The following is a 21730-nucleotide window of genomic DNA, read 5'->3' as shown; positions in this document are numbered from 1 at the left end:
ATGCTTACGTGATTTGATGTTGGCATCTCTGTAGGTGCCATTCAGAATTGCAAGCTCCATCAGCTGCATCTTTTTAAGGCTGTCTTCTCCTTCTGCCTGCATGTGAAGAGACAGGAAGAAAGTCAGGCTTATTAATTTACTAGTGCACAAGATCTAAGGGACCTAGAACAAAATGCCTTCAAGTTTTAACCAAGCAAATTACCTGCTTACCATCAGGCACAAAACCTGGTAAGCTTTGTCAGCTTTTCCTTAAAATTAAGTGCAAATTGCCTGTTGTCTATCATTAAGTAGTGTTGATAAATACCTTAAAAATCTTGAAAAAGGCTCACACCATAAATTATAAAAACCAGGGTTAACTGTAAGCTGTACTTGATGGGAATTGTTTCTCAAGGTTCCAATTTTTTTTCTCAAGCTTTACTAATCGTTTTTTATGTACTCCTGAATGGATCTTTTAAAAACTTATGTTATTGGGCTGGAGGGAGAATAGACACCACAAATTTTAAGCAACTTCAGTTTACCGTAACTTGCTGCACGCTATTTGATACCAACTACTTAAAATAACAAACTTTGAGTAGCTTTCCAAACAGAACATCAACAACTACTCTAAGGCAGAATGCATAATTATGGCACATGTAGATGTATTCAGGTTAGGATATAATTGCTGTTAGCACAGCATACATTATTCTTGGTCTTTCATCAATATACATTACTTCACTGGAGTTACCTACTCCATTGCTATATAGTAAAAAAGGCTAACTTTTTCAGTTACTAAGCAAAAATATTTCTGATTAGTACAATTTTACTTTCAAGACCAGGCATTTTCTGATCTGCCTTTCCAGAAATACTATCCTTTGTTTAGCCTGTATCCTATGAAGCAGAAAACAAGATCATGATACAAGAAACCCAAGAGAGGTGGTCAGCATCTAATGTTAAGTTCCTACCTTGCTTTTTAAATTGAATGCCACTGCTGAAATTCTCAGTCAGATGGAAAAGAGCAGCTTCAGTGTCAGCTGCATTGCATTCTTCCTCTGCTAAACAGGATTTCTTATATTTTTGCTTATCTTGTCTATTCACACAATGTTTTTCAGATGTTTGGAACAGCATTTTCCAAGTTAATGGGAACCCAGATAATAAAATACCGTGCCATCCACTCTGAAAATCTAAAGTCTGGTTACAGAGAATTATTCACCTATATTAAACAACAACTCTTACAGATGGTTTGAACTAGGACTTACAAGAGCACGAGTGATTACCAAAAAATGACAGAATTGAAAGCCAGAAAGAATAGCAATCACCACCAATAAGCAAAAAAAGCCCACAACTATTAAATAACTTTGTGGCCATTACAGCAATGCACTAGTTTAACAGTCTCTAGGTAACAGGATTATTTACATGGGGTCTTCCAAATGTATAAGGAAGTGTTTTTTCAGGGTAGTTTGTAGGATAATGCTATATATACTTTATTCCCAAATTACAGAGAAGTAATTTACTAAATTACAAGGAAAAAAAAAAAGCTTTGAAATTGTATCTAAGCAAATACAGTACTTAGTATGAGGTATGCTCAAGGACCACCACCCCATGAAAAGGAAATTTTAACATTTGATTTTTATTAAAAACTTCAAATAAACATAAGATGGATCAAGACTAAATTACTTTCAGATGGTAGAAATGAAAACTCTAATACTGAAGACTTGCATAAACACAAAGACTACACACAGTAACAATGAATGTTGTTATTAAACGTTCAGGACATACTGAAAGTTAGATATTTTCTTTAAATGCTGTGTGACAATCCAACACCAACACTGAAAAACTTAGAACATTCAATTACCATTCTAACACAAAAAAAATATTTGTACAGTTAAGTACTGCACCATCCAGAAAGCTCGGACTCCATAGTCATTAAAATCAGACCCTCTGGAACACGAAATGCACTGATTACAGCACGTTTAATATGACATACTCAGAACAGGCTTACAATTTACATGCAAAAGAAAATTTTTGTTTTTTTTCTTTTTGTTTGTTAAGAAAATACCGTATCATTGCATCTTTGCAGGTAAATTATGTAGACAATCATGACGCAATAAAACGAGTTCCAAGTCTATCTTCCTATCCAGAGGTCACAAATTCTTTGGCTGACAAAGCTGGGGCTCTTTAGCCTGGAGAAGTGTGAAGCCTAGTGTGGAGACCTCATAGCAGCCTTCCAGTATCTGAAGAGGGCCTACAGGGATGCTGGAGAGGGACTATTCATTAGGGACTGTAGTGATAGGACAAGGGGTAACGCATTGAAACTTAAACAGCAGAGGTTTAGATTGGATATAACAAGGAAATTGTTTACTGTTAGGGTGGTGAGGTACTGGAATGGGTTGCCCAGGGAGGTTGTGAATGCTCCATCCCTGGCAATGTTCAAGGCCAGGTTGGATGAAGCCTTGGGTGATACGGTTTAGTGTGAGGTGTCCCTGCCCATGGCAGGGGGGTTGGAACTAGATGATCTTAAGGTCCTTTCCAACCCTAACTATTCTATGATTCTGGATATATCTTATCTAATTTATTTTAGGCATAAACACTTTCTAACACCTTAATTCTTTTCAAAATGGCTATATTTTGTTATTGGCTTTTTGCTTGGGTTCCTTTATTTATTTATTTAACTGAAAGCATGCAATGAAAAAACTCCTCACAATGTCAGCTGCATCTCCCATATAGTTCCATTAAAGTTACTAAAATTACTCACTTCCTCCAAGTAAGAGTTCTGGTGATTGATCTGACACCATTACTGAATCTCAGTAAATGCTGAGTCTTACATTCCACTTGCTAGGATAATTTTAGTAACTCTAATCCCAGATTTTGCACCACAGTGACTATTTCCCAAATATAACTATTTATAGGATAATAATTTTAAGATAGAAAACATTTTTTCCCTTCTGACATCTCCAAAAGAAGGAGTTATAACAACTTAAAGGCAATAAAAGGTGAAGCAATCATTCTTACTTTGGATCTTCAACATTTTCCTATAGGTCACTACACTGCCTAAGAGAAAAGATGTTGCAATTATCTACGTTTTACAAGGTATGTTTACAAAAATAATAATGGACTTCAGCATACAAAGCAGACCACCTTGTACTGCTCAGCAGCTGGTAAAAAATTATTCTTTTAAACAGACTCCAAAGCACAGTTTAAAACTTTTCCTTAAAGACTGTATCAGTGATAATTCACAGACATCAGATATGGACTTGCATTACTAGACATGAGAACTCTATTTCAATTTCTGATATCCTGTTTTTCAAAGCATTTATTAGATCGATTAAAAAAAACCAGAAACCTGCAAAACAAACAAAAAGCCACCAACCCAAACCCCCACAACAACAACAAAGAAATCTCAAATAAAACCACCCCAAAATCACTTACATCCCATCCTTAATACTGACCACAAGGACATCATTCCGACTCCTCCCAGAAGATGGCACTGTTTATTACACAATACTGTCTCCTCAAGACATGGGTGCTTGGCACTACTGGCAACCACCCCATTTGTATTTCTCAAACCCCTGCTATGCCCTCACACCCTAACAGACACTTGCCACCCTTCTTCAAGGTGTAAGTCACAGAAGTGGACAGTACCCTTTCAGACATGCTGTCATGACCTTCATTCTCTGGCATCAAGCTCTCTGCTTGAACCTCATTCACCAATAGCCAAACCCCTCAAATTTCCAAGAGCTCAGATAGAGCAATGGGTGCCTGTTTTTGCCTGCCCTACCCTCTTGGTTGCTGATTGAAATGAGGCTCACCGATGCAATCTATCTTAGCTCCAGGCATTTCTTCAGGCACTCTGTTAAAGCAAAGAGAGGTTGCATCGGGGGTACAAAGGCAATCTCTAAAGGGACAGTATATTACTTGTACAATAACTACAACAAAGCTCAGTCATTTGTACCAGAAAGAAGCCACTTTGAGCAAACATCAATAAGGTTATTTAAAGCCAGATTTGCATTACTAAGTTGAAGCTCAAGTGATTGACTCAAACCTCTCATCCTCTTAAATCTCCAATGCTTTCCTTGTATTTCTCATGTACAATGCAACACGCAGATTAAGAAAAAACCCTTAAATGGTATCTTGAAACATAATTCTTTAAATGTAAGCACTTGCAACTGCTCACTGAATACAAATACTGAAAAGACACAAGCAGTAAATCCTAACAAAGCCCACTGTGTACAGACAACAGTGGTGACCGATTTTGGAATGCAGGGCTGTATTCACAGTAGCTCAGCCCTGCCTGGGCTAGCAATAAAAAGACCTTAAGGACACCAAATGCCAGTGACCACTGCAGTAAGTTGGTTTCTAATCTTTGTCAGAGTAGGATTAACAGTCACGAGCTTCAAAACACTAGTAACAACTACAAGTCCCCCTACACGAAGTCTCTGGGGAAACACTTCCCAAAATAAAACAATTTAAAATGAAATACACAATGCTGACAATACTGATGCCCAGATAAAACCACAACTCCATCTCCCACACTGGGCTTCAAACAAAACCAAAAAAGAGGACTGCAGTTATGTAATAAGCTGCTGGTAGTAAATGTTTGTTTCACATCACGAAATGGGGAGCTCACATAAAGCACTCCATTTAATTTTTTAATAACTTATTTTCATTAACAATGTCCAAGCAATACTTCAACCTCAGATACTCCATGCTCCTCAGAGAATTCTTCTGTTTAATGCTTCTGAAATTGTTATTAGGCACTTAAATGGCTCAGATTTTCATAGTGTTCCCTTAAGAGTATCTACAATTTAACTTCTTATTTATATATAAGACATACACACACGATAGATATGGTATCAGTGCGGAAGACAGCCATACAGACTCCAAACAAAATGCATTTTTTGTGTAATGCCAAAGAAGGACTTCTGAAGACTGACTTCACCTTCATAGGTGACAGGTACACTATTGGATACTGTGTACAGTCAACTCTGACAAGCCTATACTAAATTACAGTACAGAAGGAAAGAAAGATACTACCTTAAAAGAAGGATCAAGTAGCAATGCTTGCTACAGAGCAGACATCCACGAGGCTGCATCCAGTGGAGCGAGGCAGTGCCGGTACTGCCCTACCGTACTGCTGCCAGACTGAGCCTGACCCACGTGGAAGGTGAGTGCAGCTGAATTAATTAACAAAGCAAACAATACACTCACTTGTACAATAGCAGGGACACCTTACCCTGACAAGAGCCTCACAGTCTTACCTGGCTAAGACCTAGAATGTACTCTGATTCTCATTACCACTGGCACTGGCAGGGAGAGCTTTCAGAATTTTTGTACAAACATCATACTTTTCTCCTTAAAATCCTCATTTTCCTTTTAAAATAACTGCTTTGGAAAAGATAAATATACTTTCCCCCCTAATTTCTAATAATATAGATACACTTACTTAGGTGATGTTAGGGACTTTCACTGACAGTCTAGATTCTCAATGGCATGTATTTTGAATGACATTTGTGCAATCCTATCACACATCCTTGCACTTCAGCTGAGTTCTCATGAACTGAAGTGAGCCCAACCCTAGGAAAGGCTTCAGACAGTTTTACCTTGCACCAAATGTAGCCAAGTCTGCCTTTGGTTAAGGGAGTAGCCCTTTATAAGCTGTTCCAGGGCTATCCTTTTAGGATAAAGACAAGAAGCAGCAAGTGGGAAGAGGAAATCATGCTGAAGAAAAGTAATGGGTAAATCAACTGCAAATACAGAAGCTAAAAATCAGTCTTGATCTTCCCGAGCCACGTGCAAGCAAGCCTGTCCCACCAGGCAGCCACAGCAATGCAAAAGCACCAAAGAACACCACTTATTTTCCAAGCACCTCAAACTTCTCATGCAGACTCATGCCTGCCTCACACCACCTCAGGTTAAACAGCAATACCCAACAGCAGCTTCACACCTTTCCTGCCATCTCTGGAGAGACCTCCTCCAGTTACCACATTCTGTCGAAGACCATATGCTTTTCTCAACATTTACTTCAGTTATAGAATTTTTCCAATAACACATTGTATTTTCTAGTACCTGGTTAAGGCATTAAAAATGTTACACACACTTGAAAGGAAGTGCAGAGAACTTGGCAATTATGGAAGAACACCGTACTAATGAACAAGAGTAGATACTTGGGATTCTTCCTCAAATAGAAAAAGTCATTTACAATTGCCACTTACAAAATATGCCATTTACAATAAGCATAACTTTTCTATCACTGTCTCTGCAAATATGCTAAATGTAAAGACTTTCATGATTCTTTAGACTGCACAACTGTACAAGCCATCTGCAATTTATTAATTTAACACAAATTTTGGTAAAACACAATAGCAACACTGAAATGCTTTACTGTTTCTGATCTTATCCTTCCTGTGAAGAAGGCACTGCTGCCCCTCAGGGGGCTGTCACCCTGCCTTTCCACAGTCAGCCCCTAGCTGCTACACAGCTGCAGCTTGGAGGCCTTGTGCTGTGACACTTGCTGGACTCTCAGGGCTCTAGAACAGTTTTATCTCCCTGACAAAGAAAAATGTTCCACTACGATTCACTTGGAGATCAGTAAGTATTCCTAACATACCATGTGCCAGTAAAACAGCCTTTCCAGATGAATGTTCCCATTTAGAGACAATACTCTTCCATTCATAATTTATAAACAAAAACTCTCACAAACATATACTACAAACTCCTAGACACATATTAAACCAAAAGACAGATCTCAGACATCAATATATTGCAAAACCACACTGGAATTCTTGAAACTAATGTATACACACTTAAAACCTATTCTATCTTTAGAAGGTCTTTTTTCGTACCTAAGTTGTTAAGAGACTGAAGTATCTATGGCAATGAAATCCTAAGCAAACTTACAGGTAACCAGATGTAAAACACACAGAAAAGAGCCTTTTAAAAGAATCTGAATGCAAGTTCCTAAACTAATTACCTACTGCAAGACATCACATTTCACTTCTGAAAAGCCTGTAACTTCTGGTGAACTATTACTCAGTGCTAAGGAAAACATCCTGTCATTGCTTCCCCTCAAAAACTTTGACAAAGACTTCCAATTTTCCCATGTCCAGAATATAAATATTGATAGTTAGTTGTCAGTAAATGTATGTTACTTAGACTTTCTCATCCCACACTACTTCTGACTGTGATGGAGCAGAAAGCCTACATGCTGAGAATTCGCCAGAGGTCTTCTCTGACATCATGTGGCAGCTATTCTTGCATCAGAGGAAACTTTTCCAAATATTGAGACAAAATAAAACAAATCACTACTCTAAGCCATATTTCTTAGAGCCCTGTATAGAGCCCATCAACAACACTGTGGCACTGAATAGGTGGCAAGCTATAGCTCAGTTATTTCTCTATTTCCTTTTCAACACTGACACACAGTGCTATGTCTATGAGGACAGGCAAAGATAAATTAGCATCATTATTTCTTCTGGGCAACAGAGTCTGCTTATCTTCTTCAAAGCAAGCTCTCGGTTCAAACGATATGCAAAGACGACTGTGCTGTTTCACTTGACAAATTCACTGGTCATTATGTTAAAGGTACACTAGAGGGAAAAGGCAGCATATCTTTTTACACTTCCCATCACCTTATCTGACATATCCCTGTTTAATCATGATACTTGGCTTACCAGTAATATTTTCGAGAGTCCTTATGCCCTCCCTCCCTCACTTTCCATTTCTGCTAGCAGAAAATACAGATAAGGTAGAGAAAATCACCACGAAGCACATTTTATAAGCCAGGCTGAAACACAGCATCAATGGAACTTGTGGGTTTGCCTCACCAGCTGGGTACTTTGTCAATATACTGGGCAGGGGGCCCACAGGGAATGACCAGGAGCATTCTGCTTGACCTCCAGGGATTTTTATGTCTACCCCACCATTTCTTTTGGACAGACATGATGGGCTTGTATTTAAATCACAAGGGTTTGGGCTTTCCAGGAAATGAGGTCTCCTGCTCAGTTATACTACAGACACTCAACAATACTGAATTCCAGAATCTGCTTTATGTTTAGCCAATTTTTATGTTTCTTTTTAATCTTCCTTCCTCTTTCCTTCGTACCTCAACATTTTTATGGTGTTACTAAAACCAGTTCAGGAATTTCTATATCCTACACAGAACAGCTTCAGCAATTCATAAAGCTCCAAAACAGGAATGCATCTTTTGTAACACAAATCTACACTGAACCCCCCAAAATCCTAAAAGAAAAAACATTCATACAGTACCTTTAAAATGTTTTCAAAAAGACAGAATAATACTGAAATAAATTCAGATTTTATTTTGTTAGTGTAGACATTTGTTAATATCTGCATTAAGATTCAAATGAAATAGCTATCAATAATGTAATCTAAAGTATCAGATCTATTTTTAGTAATGTGCAAGCCCAATTTAAAAACTTTCAGAATTAAACAGTATTTTTGGTATTTCTAATTTTGGAATGCTAGACATTCAAAATTCCTTGTCACTAGTTGAGTTTAATTCTGAAACCAGGAGCTAAAGCGTAAGTATACTGAATGAGAGACTACCAGGCAAGTTTCTGGTACGAATTTCCCATATACGGCCCTACCAGAAACATCTGGAGTACCATGAACATCCCAGGAATCTGAACAGAAATCAAACACAGCCTATATTAAGCAGGTCATTATTCCAGCTGTAGCCTTTCAATCAGACTGAACTATGCCAAAACGCTTTGAGACTATGTTGACACAGTCCACTTTTATCAGGACAAATGCTTTAACCCTCCCTGAGTTTAAAGTAAATTTTAAAAACAACCAGCCTATGCTACACAACTGTGTATGATCAAGGTGGTGGTTCTAATAGGTACTGAGTACAGGAAGTTCTTAGAAATATATCAATGGAATAATTAAATACTTGTAGATTGTCTGACCTGACCTGCAACATTTACTTTAACTCTTGATATTCCAGGAGGTTTATACTCAAGTTTGAATGATATACTTGCAATAGCTGTAAATTCCCCTTAAGTGTAAAGACACTGAACTCAGGTAACGGTGAGGGGACCAACATGGAAGGACAGATACACAGGGAACAGACAGGGCAACATGACAAACCCCATTAAGGGGTTTCAAAACTAGTATTGTGTTGCAAATTCTAAAGACTTCAGTGCCAGCTAATTTTGTTTCCAGCTATGCTAATGTTTTAGTACATAAAAAAGCCTTTAATTCTCAAAATGGTACTGAAATATAACCCCATGTTTTCATATGGAAAACATGTCCATTATGTTTTTAATTTGCTCCTACCCAAAATTACATTAAAAAATTTAAGAAATATGACAATTCATATTAAATTTAGTAACCAAGAAAGAATGTAAGAAGTGTCTCTCTACAGAGCAGCAAAAGAAAACTAACTGCTGGTGATGAGGAGTACAAAGACTGTTGCTCTGAATTAGTACATCTTTCAAGTCTAACATCTCTTATGTGTTTCATTAAACACAAGGTTCAGGGCTGCAGACTACCACAGAGGAATTCCAGCTGCCGTACTGACTTTTAAGACACTTTTATCTTCAGACAGATGTCCAAAAAAAGTAATACTGACTAATTTAAATAATTTCATGTATTACAATACAGAATAAAACATGACTGTTTAGGCTTATCCAATTATAAAACGTTAGTATTCATGGAGCAGTGGTCTTCCAATAGCTTCTTAGACTGTCACATTTTCCACAAGAATTGTGACAGCTAAATGTGATTATGAATTGTTTCTGCATTTCACCTACATTCCCTTTTGTATAAAGTTTCAATAAATGGCTTTGTTTTCAAAATAACAGCACTGTCTTTTTCTATACACACACAACCACTAAGGTGGAGTCACCCAATGACTTTTTAACCCAGAACTCTCTAGGAACCATCACCTAGAGAAATAAGACTTATTTTTTTTTTTAATGTAAGATGACCCAAAATTCAGCTGACCTGAGCTTTACATTTCTAGTCTGAGGAAACACAACATTGAAAGTTAAGGACCTATGCACTCAATACATTTCAGTAATTCTCGCAGGTGCTAAGAAGTGAATGAGTACTAAAAGCTCACAATTAGTTCCAGCTGCTCACAAGTACATAAGCCACCCATAGCTCTGTTGACTATATCACATACATGTCTTACATGCGTTTTACTGGTACTCATACAAATGTTACTGTTTAAAAACACTACAGATGCCTCTCCTGTTCTTGAAATTTCAGGACAGATGAAGCCCAGGAGGAGAGGGTGGTACTATTCCAACTGGCTAGTCTTTTCTCTTGTATGGCTGGCTAAAAGTCGCTTTCACACAGCTTAAAAATACAGGGAAGTGAAAAACCGAATTGTGAGCACTCTCTTTAGAGGACAAATATGTCAGTCATATGACCTTCCATTCAAAGGCTCAAGCTGCTCAAGGCATGTGTTGCTAGGCACAAGGCTTTCTTTGCTATTACTAAGCTTTCTTTTCAGCTTTTAGAGACTCGCCAATGCTTATTTTCCAGAGACAGAAGCAAGAACTCAGCCCTGCCTGGCAGAGGCTGGCACAAAGGGCCTTTGAGGAACCTCTTCCCCAGGGAGCTACACTGCTGGGCCCACCTGACCAACTAACCACATTCCCTTATTCACAAATAGATCCGTAAACTGTGGCTACCACGTGGGCAAGCAACCCCTCCTGGTCCAAGAATGAAAGATGAGAGATTCTTGCTGCAGAAGGCTGCTATTAGGAACACGTGCTGCCAAGGAGCAGCCATATGTGTGTACTGTGAGCTGTTACCAGGTAAGAACATCGGCTGTTAGAGCATTAATTTGGTGATAAACTGACAAAAGGCAGCTTGGACTCCAGGTAGTCCTTAACTCATGGACATTCATGCTGTCACGTAAGAGCTGAGGGAAGGCATGAAAGTTTCTTCTATCAGTTTGTATCATCATTTTATTTCTACATGACAAATTTAGCATTAAAAATATTTTTAAAACTTTCTAAGGCAAAGTCTCATACATTTAGCCAAAAGAGTTTTGACATTTAGAAGTATTACAAGAAAATAAACATGCAACAGCTTTTCATTTAGTAATAAATTCCTTTAATCTCAGCATCTTTAGTTACAAAAGATTAGTGGATTCTTAGTAAATCATTAAAAATCATGCAACATACTTCAGTTGCTTTTAACTACTCCAGAATAATAAAAGTGATAATTTGACTTTATTTTTTCCAAAGTAGTCACATAATTTTCAAGTGTACTATCAAGATAAATTCAAACATAAGCAAGCCTTATTTTAATTATACATTATAGTTCTTGGGAGAAAAAAAAACAGGAACTTGGAGCTGGAGTAAGAACCATTTGTTGTGTTAAAGCAAATTAAAACAGCTTCTTGTTTCAAGATATTCACCTCCTTGGGAATTTATTACATATAGGTCAGTATTTAGAATCCAGGATTTGACAAATAAAAACAACCTATTCTGCATAGTGTAACAAGAAGCTTCTTACAATATTCAACTTCATATAAGAAATTTTATACCGCTGCATGTTCTAAGGGCATATTAGAAGCCCATAATACTGAATTTAGGAGACATCAACTGTAACAATCATTTAGTTTTGAACTATTACAAACACTGTAAAAAAACCCAACAAAACCAAAACCCCTTATGTTCTGAAAACAGGTTACTCAATTGCAATGAAAATACCTTTGCAATTGCAAATTATTTACCAATTTGAACAAGAAATACATGTATTTCAGCAATATATATAGAAAGCAGAGTCTGAGAAACTTTCGTAAAACTGTTGTTTAATTAGAAAAACCCCAAAACAACAAAAACAACCCACCATAAATAAAATAAATTTCCATTAAAAAGAAAAGAAAAAGTGCTATCTGGAGTAGAGCGCACATGACTTACTATCCCGCCCCTGCCAATGCCTTTGATAAATAACAGAATGTATCATTTTCATATGTGGGCCGTGTTTCAGAACTCTATCTCCCACAAACAATTACAGGTAATGACAGTTCACATGCAGAAAAGAGACTGTAGTATAACAAATGCAATGTATTCTTCTATCCAGAAGAGACTGGGACGATGAGGTATCTGAGTATAAATCAGAGACTTGACAACAGAAAGGACTAGTTAACCTACGGAAAATTGCCAAAGCAATTACTGAGAACAATTTTTTCACTTCTTCTTTCCTAAAATACTAAGTTACTAGAATCAACTAATCAGCATTTGTTTTCTATATAATAATTAAATGAAACTACATGATTAAAGCAATTAGAGTAAGTCTAATTTTCTGTCCTAGAATGAGAGAAATATGTATCAGGCTTATCTTAAATAATTAATTTCACCATCCTTTCTTGCTGCTCTACACACTAATTTAAAGAACTGCTTCCTCAGCAGAAACACAGACACTACACTTAAGTAACCATTTAGCAGGACTCACAGTATAAATGATCAAATTTTACCGCAAGTTAAAGGCTATACTGGGACAGAAATAATCAAGACTTCTGTGCTTCTCTTTGTTGCTATGTTTCGTAATGTCGCACCTGAACAGCTTGCTATAGATTCTGGATCAGATCTTACACCAAAACTTCATTTAACAGTTCTCATTTTCTAAGCAGCTGAGCGCTTGAACTGCAGCTGCAACATACTGCAACCACCAAGCCACCCTGGATCAATGCTGTTATGTCATGCTCATGAAATCATTCTTGATATGCAGTTTCCAACAGTTTTCAGAATGATCTTTGAGTCCTTGTTATGCAAGTAAAACTCTCCCATTTCTAGATTTCATACATAATTGTTTTCCACATATCTCTGTAAAAATATGTTTAAATACTGTTCAGACACTCTGGTTCCCTAAATACTTATTATTATAAACCAGTCATTAAGAGAAACCAACTCTTTCCATTTAGATCTTTGAAATATGTACAATTACACTGTATTTCAGAGACTGTAGAATTATGTTTTCATGTTCCAGTACACAAGGTGCACACCCATAAGTAAAAGCAGCTTACAACACATTTTCTACAAGATAAATCACCTTAGTCTCTCTTAATCTCCTGAACTCCAGAACTTTATGAATATTTAAAATTAATATCTAAATTCACATATTCACTAACTTTATGGATTATATGCTTATACACAGCATTTTGCATTAAACCCCTACTTGCTTTCAGTTATAAGATGTGGCAGAAAAACTAAGACACAAATCTAAAAAATAATGCAAATTTTTGCATCCTATCTCAGAATAACTGAAGAATATTAATTTCCAGGGAGGTTGTGAATGCTCCATCCCTGTCAATGTTCAAGGCCAGGTTGGATGAAGCCTTGGGTGACATGGTTTAGTGTGAGGTGTCCCTGCCCATAGCAGGGGGGTTGGAACTAGATGACCTTAAGGTCCTCTCCAACCCTAACTATTCTATTATTCTATACTCATCGTATATGCGAAGATGGGAAGAAATAAATGAAGTGCCTTTTCCTTCAGTCAAGGAAAATACAGACAACAAAGGTTCAAAAGGCTTGAAAAGCTATGGTATTTCTGAAGCAACTCAAATGGAAAAATGAATGGAATCCTGTTTCCAGGATGTGTAAAAATAAGCTGCTGTGCATCTGCACATGATCGCATTCAGAAAGCTGAGACCTTAAAAACCAGAAAATGGAATGGGAATCAATCAGATGGAAAACTTACAGAGAATAATTTCAGAGGAAACATGTTCAGACAAGTTTACCTAGAAAATAGAACAGCTGATGCTAGAAAGTAAAAAATTCAAATGCTATCTTAAGGCTTTTTCTCAGGTAGAAATTAGTTCTGGATGATTAGGCTGAGGTTTTACGCTGTCAAAGGAGTCAAAAATTATTTTTGAAGATGTAAAAAGCCTCTCAGCTGGCATTCCTGCGGTACTCTAAGCCAATTTAACTGGTAGTGCTCACAATCCTACTCTTTCCTCACTTGTTTTCCTGTATCCACTGCTGTATCCATGACTGAGCCATGTCAACCTGCTCATCTGCAATTATCTTTTTTTAAATCTAAATAGTTTTCTGTCAGATTACAAAAGTGAAAAAAAGCTCATTGCAGGCTCAAATGTATGCTAGTGTAAAGGAGGAGAGATTGAAGGGAGTTGAGATCTCCCCTGTTCAGAGCAAAGCTGACTCAGCTGCATGTAGAATTAAGAGTCTTAGTCTTGCTAATACTGGAGCCCAGCAGTCTAATTTTCAAACTAGAAGCATGGATTTTTCTTTTCTAACTGGAATCTACAACTTGACAAGCAACTGAACATTTTCATATTAAAATATTTGGGTTTTTTCCCGATTCCTGATTTATATTATATTTATATTATATTTATATTATTCCTGAGTCTCTGATTTATACTCAGATACCTCATCGTCCCAGTCTCTTCTGGATAGAATGTTTATTCTACAATTGTTTGTTGTTGGTCTTCTTTTTGTTTGCCCTTTCTTTTAATTTTACTCAGTTACTCCCTATTGCTCTTTACTACAATCATTCTCCTTTCTGATTTTCTTCTCTCTTGATGCTGACCTTCAGTGGAGGAATACCTCTGTAGCTCCCTTGACCAACTGTACTAATCACAATCCTCTACTGCTTACCTTAAACCATGTGAAGTACACTTTCTAAATTTGTAGATTTACTCATCAGAAGCAAAGGCTACAATCTCAGCCATTTACTTATTACTATAAATATCTATATGCATTCGTGTTTTGCAGAGACCTTTGAGCTTCTTTGGTATTTGCACTCTGTGTTCTAAAAACACTGGGGGGGGGGGAAAATCTCTTCTAAAACATCACCATCCTAAACTGGCAATTTTTACCCCTTAGACCACCAAGTTTAAATCCACACTAGTTCCACTACTCAGAAAGCTCCACCTTGACAAACTGAAAATAATGTATGATTTGACAGTGAGTACCCTACAAAAATAAATCTCATTATTAATACTTTTTCCTTTTCCTGTACCACATTCTTCTATAGAAGTATCCTAAGTGAGAATTCTTGATTTTCTTCAGCAAAGAACTATATGACTTAGGATGATGCATTTTATTTTCATGCCTTTGCATGCAATGTTAATTTTAGCCTAACAGCTCAGATACCAGCAATACACATGCATAGCTTCTGCTTTCAAAAGCTTACATGTTAGTGAGTAAGTGAAAGGAATTACTAAAAGAAACAAACTGTTGGAATCTAAAGATCAGAGGCCAATGTAACAAAGCCCCAGCAGAAGCAAAATTAAATGGAGAATGGATAAAAATACTTTAAGAGAGTTTATCAGAAAAGGGGGAATGCCTTGAGAAGAAACAGCTGCTACCCTTATTGATCTAGCAGAATGCACATTTTATTCTCTGGATTCCTGGACCAGCAGGAGCCAAGAACCCTAGAAATGTAACAAAAACAGAGAACAAGTACTTTGCGTATCCCCTCACTTCTCTGCTACGGCATTACCATTTTTTCTGTATTCATGCCCCTGATAACTTCCTCTCCGTGCTCTGGTGCTTGTGAGACATCAGTCAACTGGGCAATTTACCTCTCAAAAATCACCAGAAAATTCTGTGGGTTACTTTTTTACCTTTTAGCAAATAAAATCAGCTCATGGAAAGGCCTGACAAGTGCTACCACAAAATAAGTGGCCTGCATTTGGGCTCAGTGAAGCAGAGAAGCAGAAAGGGGACTTTTGCTTCTAACTATTAAAGAGGCTCATCACATCTCATGAAAACATACCATAGCTGGAACCAAATTCAGATCCCAGCAGGTAGAACTTCATTTTACTTAAGACAACATAGCAGATAAGTATGACAAAGAGTCAAGTTTTAGCTGATAAAACCATAAGGTTTCTCTGCACTGCTCATGTGGTAAAAGACAAAATATCCTTCAAAGAAAATATCCATCTTCTATCAGATAACCCGTCTGATGCATGTCTTCATTTACTCTGGAGAATCATGTTTCTGATGTGACTGATCAATAATTTTCAGGTTATAAAAACCTTTCATTAAAAAATTAAGTGAAAGGCAGCAATTTCACTTTCCCTCCACATACTGCAAAAATTAAGATCATACTATGTAGCTCAGATTTAGTTACCAGTAATTATCAAACATCCCTATCCCTACGTTTGACCTGGCAGAAAAAGCAGCCAGGGTGCCTGCACTCCCATTGTCTCTTATTTCTATCTCAGCTGTCAATTTGAAAACTTATCATACAATAAGCCCGTATTTTTTACTGCCCAGTTTCTGCAAATAGCACTGATTTGCAGAACTGCTGTAAGCTACTGGTACTATGGAACTAAGTGATGCACTCAGTTCAATCCAGTATCCCTAAGAGTCCTCTCCAGCACTGCCTTTTCTATACTTTGTTTTTATTTCTGGTGGGTTTTTTGTTTGTTTGATTTTAAATGCTGCTAATGTCCTCTCATCATTTAGTATCCCTCTTGTGATACAGACTGTAGAGGTAATCATAGTTTCAGTTTTGCAGACCACTTCAGAAACCCTCAATACCTTCACATTTTGTTGTCACATTCTACTAACTCATCTTAGAAAGTATGGGGGTGGGGATCAAGTCTGGTAAAATCAATTTCCTGTCAATTTTAAGTACACACACTGTAGAGCACAAATAATTAATATGAGGAACCAATACTTCTTGAAGTAACTTCAAATGAACAGCTAAAATTCCAAGTATCAGTAATAGTAAATGCTGCTCTTCATCTAATTTCTTTGGAGAGGGTTCTAAAGTTTCACAGAAACAGTACCCTGAGGCTACCAAACAGCGTTTCAGCTGCATCATTAGTAACAGTTCAGGAATTTGTTAGAACTTAGCAGCTGTTCAACCACTGAATCACCAGCACAAATTTACTATTTTCCTTTGCTAATTTACAGGATTCCTGCTAGTGATGTAAGACTGTATCAAGGATTTCTAAGCATATTTTTACTGCTTTAAACAAAAGTCTAAATTACTGCCATTACAGCAGTACTGCTCTCTTTTTAATTAGTTCCTCCACCATATCCTAATAGTTATGATGAGTAAAAATTTGAGATACATACTAAAAAGGATCACAAGGAAGCATTTAAGCCTTAAGCTATATATGCCATATAAATTATTTTTGGGAAAAGTATCACATCCTATTCCAATGTATGCCATGTCCTTGAACATGTACTTTTTTAAATCTAGTATCAAAGTATTCAAGCACGTATAAACTTCATATTTCTTTCTGTGAATTGTCAAATCTAAGTGACTAGAAAAACATTAATATGTGCTTCCAAATAAGCACTGCAAAACACTGGTCATCAGATTTTACTACTACAGCTGACGTCTTGAGCACAACTGAAGGTTAAACAAGCATAAGTGATGTTCATCACTTGAGACATTTGTGAACCCACCAAGTCCATCTTCTCACATTTCAATAGCATTGGTGCTGACAAAGAAGTCAACAGGTCAAAGCCCAGCTCCCTTCTGAGAGAAGGCAGGCTTGAGCTGGGAAAACATTTACATGTGACCTGAAAAAAACAATTCGAAGGGCCATGGCACTTTATGTGTTTTCAAAAGAAACCTTCAACACCCTCCTCCCCTTTCAGAAGCAGATTTGACAAGTGTTGTAATAAATACTACATGCACAGAGGAAAGCTGAAATCAATAGCAGGTTAATGTTTATTGAAACAATACAGAGAACCATTTTTAATAGCATTACTTCAAAATAGATCTAATCTAGCAAAGGAAATTCAATTTATGTTTAGAGCAATCAGATTTTGTTTTTTACTCCAGGGATTTGTTGCAAACTCTGTCTCTCAAAATGTGCTTACTGTACTGTATTTAGCAGAAACAGTTTAGCCTTAATAAGCTGATAGTCTGCACGGGAGCATGGATCAACTTATTCTCATTAAGAATGTAAGCAGCTTTCTAACAGCCTTCTTTGCTGTTCAGCCTATGCCAGAGAAAGCAGGGATCTCTCCTCTAAAGCCCATAATTTATGAGTTTATTCAAAACCGGCAAATTGCTTTAAGTAAACGCCTCTTATATCTGAAAATTCCCATGGCAACTCATTTAGTTTGGCAGGAAGGCAGACCCAAATTCAATCCTTTTATCCTCCAGCTAAACCATTACAATGGTAATTCTGCTCTGACAATCTGAAGAGACTGCTAATTACTGTACTCGGGTCCCTAGACAGATTTCCCATTCAGATTAAAATGGCTGTGCAGGGCCGAGAACAGTAGCAACACCTTTGTGTACAGGAGGGGATGCACTCCCACATGATGGCTTTTTACAAAACAGGCTCCCTAACTGCAAAGACAAAGAATCTTCTATGGGCTAAGTTGTGCAGAACAAACATTACAGAAGGAAAAAAACCAAGGGGCATGACAGCAAAGTAGATAACTGAACCATTAACTTCAGGGTTTTGACTACTGGAGTTATTTAGTCATCTCACAAATGAAATTAATTCATCTTCTGCTATTATTATATACTGCATGTGGTAGTCTAAACTACAGATCAAGGAACTATATAAAACACTACTGAATCTTGTATCTTGTGCCATTATACTGAAGGTGTGTAAGCACCTGTCTGTCACCAGAACATCTCGATTTTTAAAAAGGCAACCAGGTCCTTTTACAGCATTATTTGTTTTGAGAAGGGGGAGAGAGGGAGGGTTCGTGACAATGCTTCCCTCCCAGTCACTTTTAATCAAGAAATGTGAAGGAAACTAATGCCTGTTCCCTTGCTCTTCTGCCCCAGTTGTTACCTCTTTCCATTGAAATGTAAACAGCAGCACAATGTTGAACAAAATAAACATTTGTTGTCTCTGGGCCAACATTTATGGCACTGAAAAAGCCTAAACCCCAGCTTAATTTTGTCTTTTAAAGGAATTAAGATGGTGATCTCAAGGTCCTCAGATAAAATTTATTTTCTCAGTACTCTGAAGAAGAAGAAAGTAACTTCTGCTTTTGTAAAAGTAGGAAAAGGGAAACATGAGTATTAAAAATGTGCACAGCAACTGAAAATCAGACAAGAAAACATCCTAACTGAAATTAATTAAACAGGACCAACATCCTTCCTACACTAGCAACTTCCAAGTAATTTGAAGAAATGCTCTTTGAAAAATCGTAAGCTATATTAGCATCTTTTACAAGTGATCATAAAAAAAAGCACTAAATCTTCTGATAAGATCTGAGTATGCTTTCCTATAGGTACTACACCTTCTTCCCTCCTGAATGTGACAGAACTAGCTACCCCTACCACAGTGGTTTAGAACAGACACCAAAAAGAGGAGTTACCAACAGCAGCAGAGAGCAAATGCACTAAAGTGTTACAACCTATGAACTCTTATTTTTCCAGTGTAGACAATAATCTCTTTATCAAGAGTTCCTGGCATATAAAATACAGTTTGTGTGCTTTTGTTTATTTTTAAATCTTCTATAGTTTCATTATAAATAACCTACAACTTCCCAGTGTTACGGGATTATCTCTTGAAAACCTGTTTTAACAATTTATCCTAGTAGCTCCTGATGTACTGTATTAAGTGATCTGTCTTAGTTTTGATCAGCCCACATTTCAGGTTCCACTGAATATCATAGTTCCATCCAATGAAAAGAGTCAGCATAAGGAACAGTATTTGTCTAAGTACTGCTAGACCATTTTGGCACTGAACTTGAGGACTTCTGCAACATTTGACTTTGAGAACAACATTCATTCCAGCGAGCTGCACTTCAGAATGCGTGTGGTTGGTTTGCACAGTTCATCACTGAAAAAAGTCACAGGTGTGTGGTTAACCAAACACGCATTTTAAAGAATCCTAAACTAACTGGTATGGTGATGGCTGCAAAATTATCTCATATCCCTTTTACTGGAAAGTGAGCACCAGCTTCAAACCAGGCTTTCTCTAAATAACTATTTGTTAAATATTTTTTAGAAAAGCCTCTCTTCTTTTGTACAAGAATCAGGCTGAGACACATTAGAAGGTATGGAGTACTGTAGAGTGACAGCTCTGGTTTCAACAAGTCCTTTCATCCAAGTTAAGTGTAAAGCTGGGAATGCTCTGGATACAAACCTGATTTCCCTCTTTCTCAATCCTAGATTTAATACATGACCAATTGGGAATGACTTTACTACCTTTCACCTGTATAACCTTAAGATTAAATAAATTATACTATTTACGTAAATTTATAAAGATTCTACTTTCACTCATTTATACACCTAAGAAGAAACCCATTTATTGATATGCCTTAGTTAAACCTTCATAAACTCATATATGAAACTGACTTCTTCACTTTCACAAAAAAAAGGTTGAGGCTATAGTCATGAACGTACTGCTAAAACTTTTCTACAAGATTCAGAGATACATGAATACCAATGCTCTTCCCACTTTATCTGAAAATGCTCATGTCTACAAATCAAGGCGATTTTTTTTCTTTGCTTTAAACTCCATCTCTTTATCAGCTTAGAAAAACAAAATACAGATGCCACAGATATCAAGGATGCTTATAAATCACCCCATCATTTACTTAAAACATATGTGCCTTTCATACAATATAGCATGCCTAGCACAACCTGTTACCAGGATATTAACATTGGTTGGGCCATTCAGAAACGGAACAGTTTGGCGACCTCTCAGTTGAAGGTTTTTAACTCTTTTCCTGACTTCTAAAGACCAAGTAATTTATTTCAATGCTGTAATTCTGGCCATTTTCCTGCATTTACACTTGACTTTCTCATTTACTTCACTTACATGTTTATTAAGCTATGTATTTAATTGACTTTTCTAAAAGGGAAGCCAGTCAGTAAGGAAAAAGAACCAACTGCTGAATGCCACCTTTGTTCAGTTTATGTTTTCCACTGTTGACCGTGACCTGAATAGCTTTTGTTTCATCATAGTTAATACACTTAAATCATTTAAAAATAATCTGTTTACATGAGCAATATTTGAGTACTACTTTAACTTTGTATGTCTACCACTGGCTTCCCACTGAGAAGGAGCAATCTGTCATACATACTACCAGCATTTGCTCTGAAGTTTGACTGTCTCTCATACCATTCTTCATTAGAAATAGGGTTTCAGACTTATAATATGCATAGGAATCACTAACTACATTTTGTTTACACAATTTTGTTTACACAAATTTGTTTACACAATTCTGTCTATTCTTGTATTCATCATCACATTGCATTCAGACATTCCAGTTTGGGAAAAAAAAAGTATTCTCAGCTTCCACTCAGAGGCCTCCATTTACTGCTGTAAGCAAAAAAACATACTTTTACATTCAAAGTGTTTTGACATTTTCATATCAGAAAACATAGTTAGAGTGAAATGAAGTATTCTCAAACCACAACTACTGAATTAGCCTTTAAATCCTCAGGATGCATGTATACATTTATTGCCTTTTTTTAAATGTAAGCATTGCAATTTTGGAACACTGAGCTGAAGTGTCACTGAAGAAATATTCAATTTAGCTGTAAATGTGTGAGTTCAATAAGTATTTATCACAAGAAAGGTAACTGTAATATGCCCAGCACATCTAGGACTGTATGGCAATCAAGATAAAAAGAAAAAGGAATACGTCTCCAAAAAAGCTTAAGAATGTGAGGGGAAAATGGACTTGTTGCATACTCAACCAAGGAGTCACATCCATAGCACCCAAGGCTTCAACCACTAGGACTTAACAGTCTGTTTGTGGTGGGGAGCTCCACCGAACAGGCAGGTGCCTTGTGTTGACTCGAGACACTCACGTACACACTTCCCCCCTCTGGCTTGACCCTAGGTTTCCCTGAGCAGAGT

General features: G+C 37.0%; 1 protein-coding gene across 9 annotated transcripts in view; it reads right to left on the bottom strand.

The window, feature by feature from the left end:
• The window catches only part of QKI (QKI, KH domain containing RNA binding), a 155807-nt gene that overhangs the window by 16211 nt on the left and 117866 nt on the right, over positions 1 to 21730 (bottom strand). For all 9 annotated transcript variants that reach the window (XM_034060700.1, XM_034060701.1, XM_034060702.1 and 6 more), the window contains one exon: positions 9 to 96. In XM_034060700.1, the coding sequence (XP_033916591.1) occupies positions 9 to 96 (88 nt within the window). The remainder of the gene's footprint in view (positions 1 to 8; positions 97 to 21730) is intronic.

This window comes from Melopsittacus undulatus, chromosome 3, assembly GCF_012275295.1.
Source record: "Melopsittacus undulatus isolate bMelUnd1 chromosome 3, bMelUnd1.mat.Z, whole genome shotgun sequence".
Classification (NCBI taxonomy): domain Eukaryota; kingdom Metazoa; phylum Chordata; class Aves; order Psittaciformes; family Psittaculidae; genus Melopsittacus; species Melopsittacus undulatus.
This window is presented reverse-complemented; position numbering and strand designations above follow the sequence as displayed.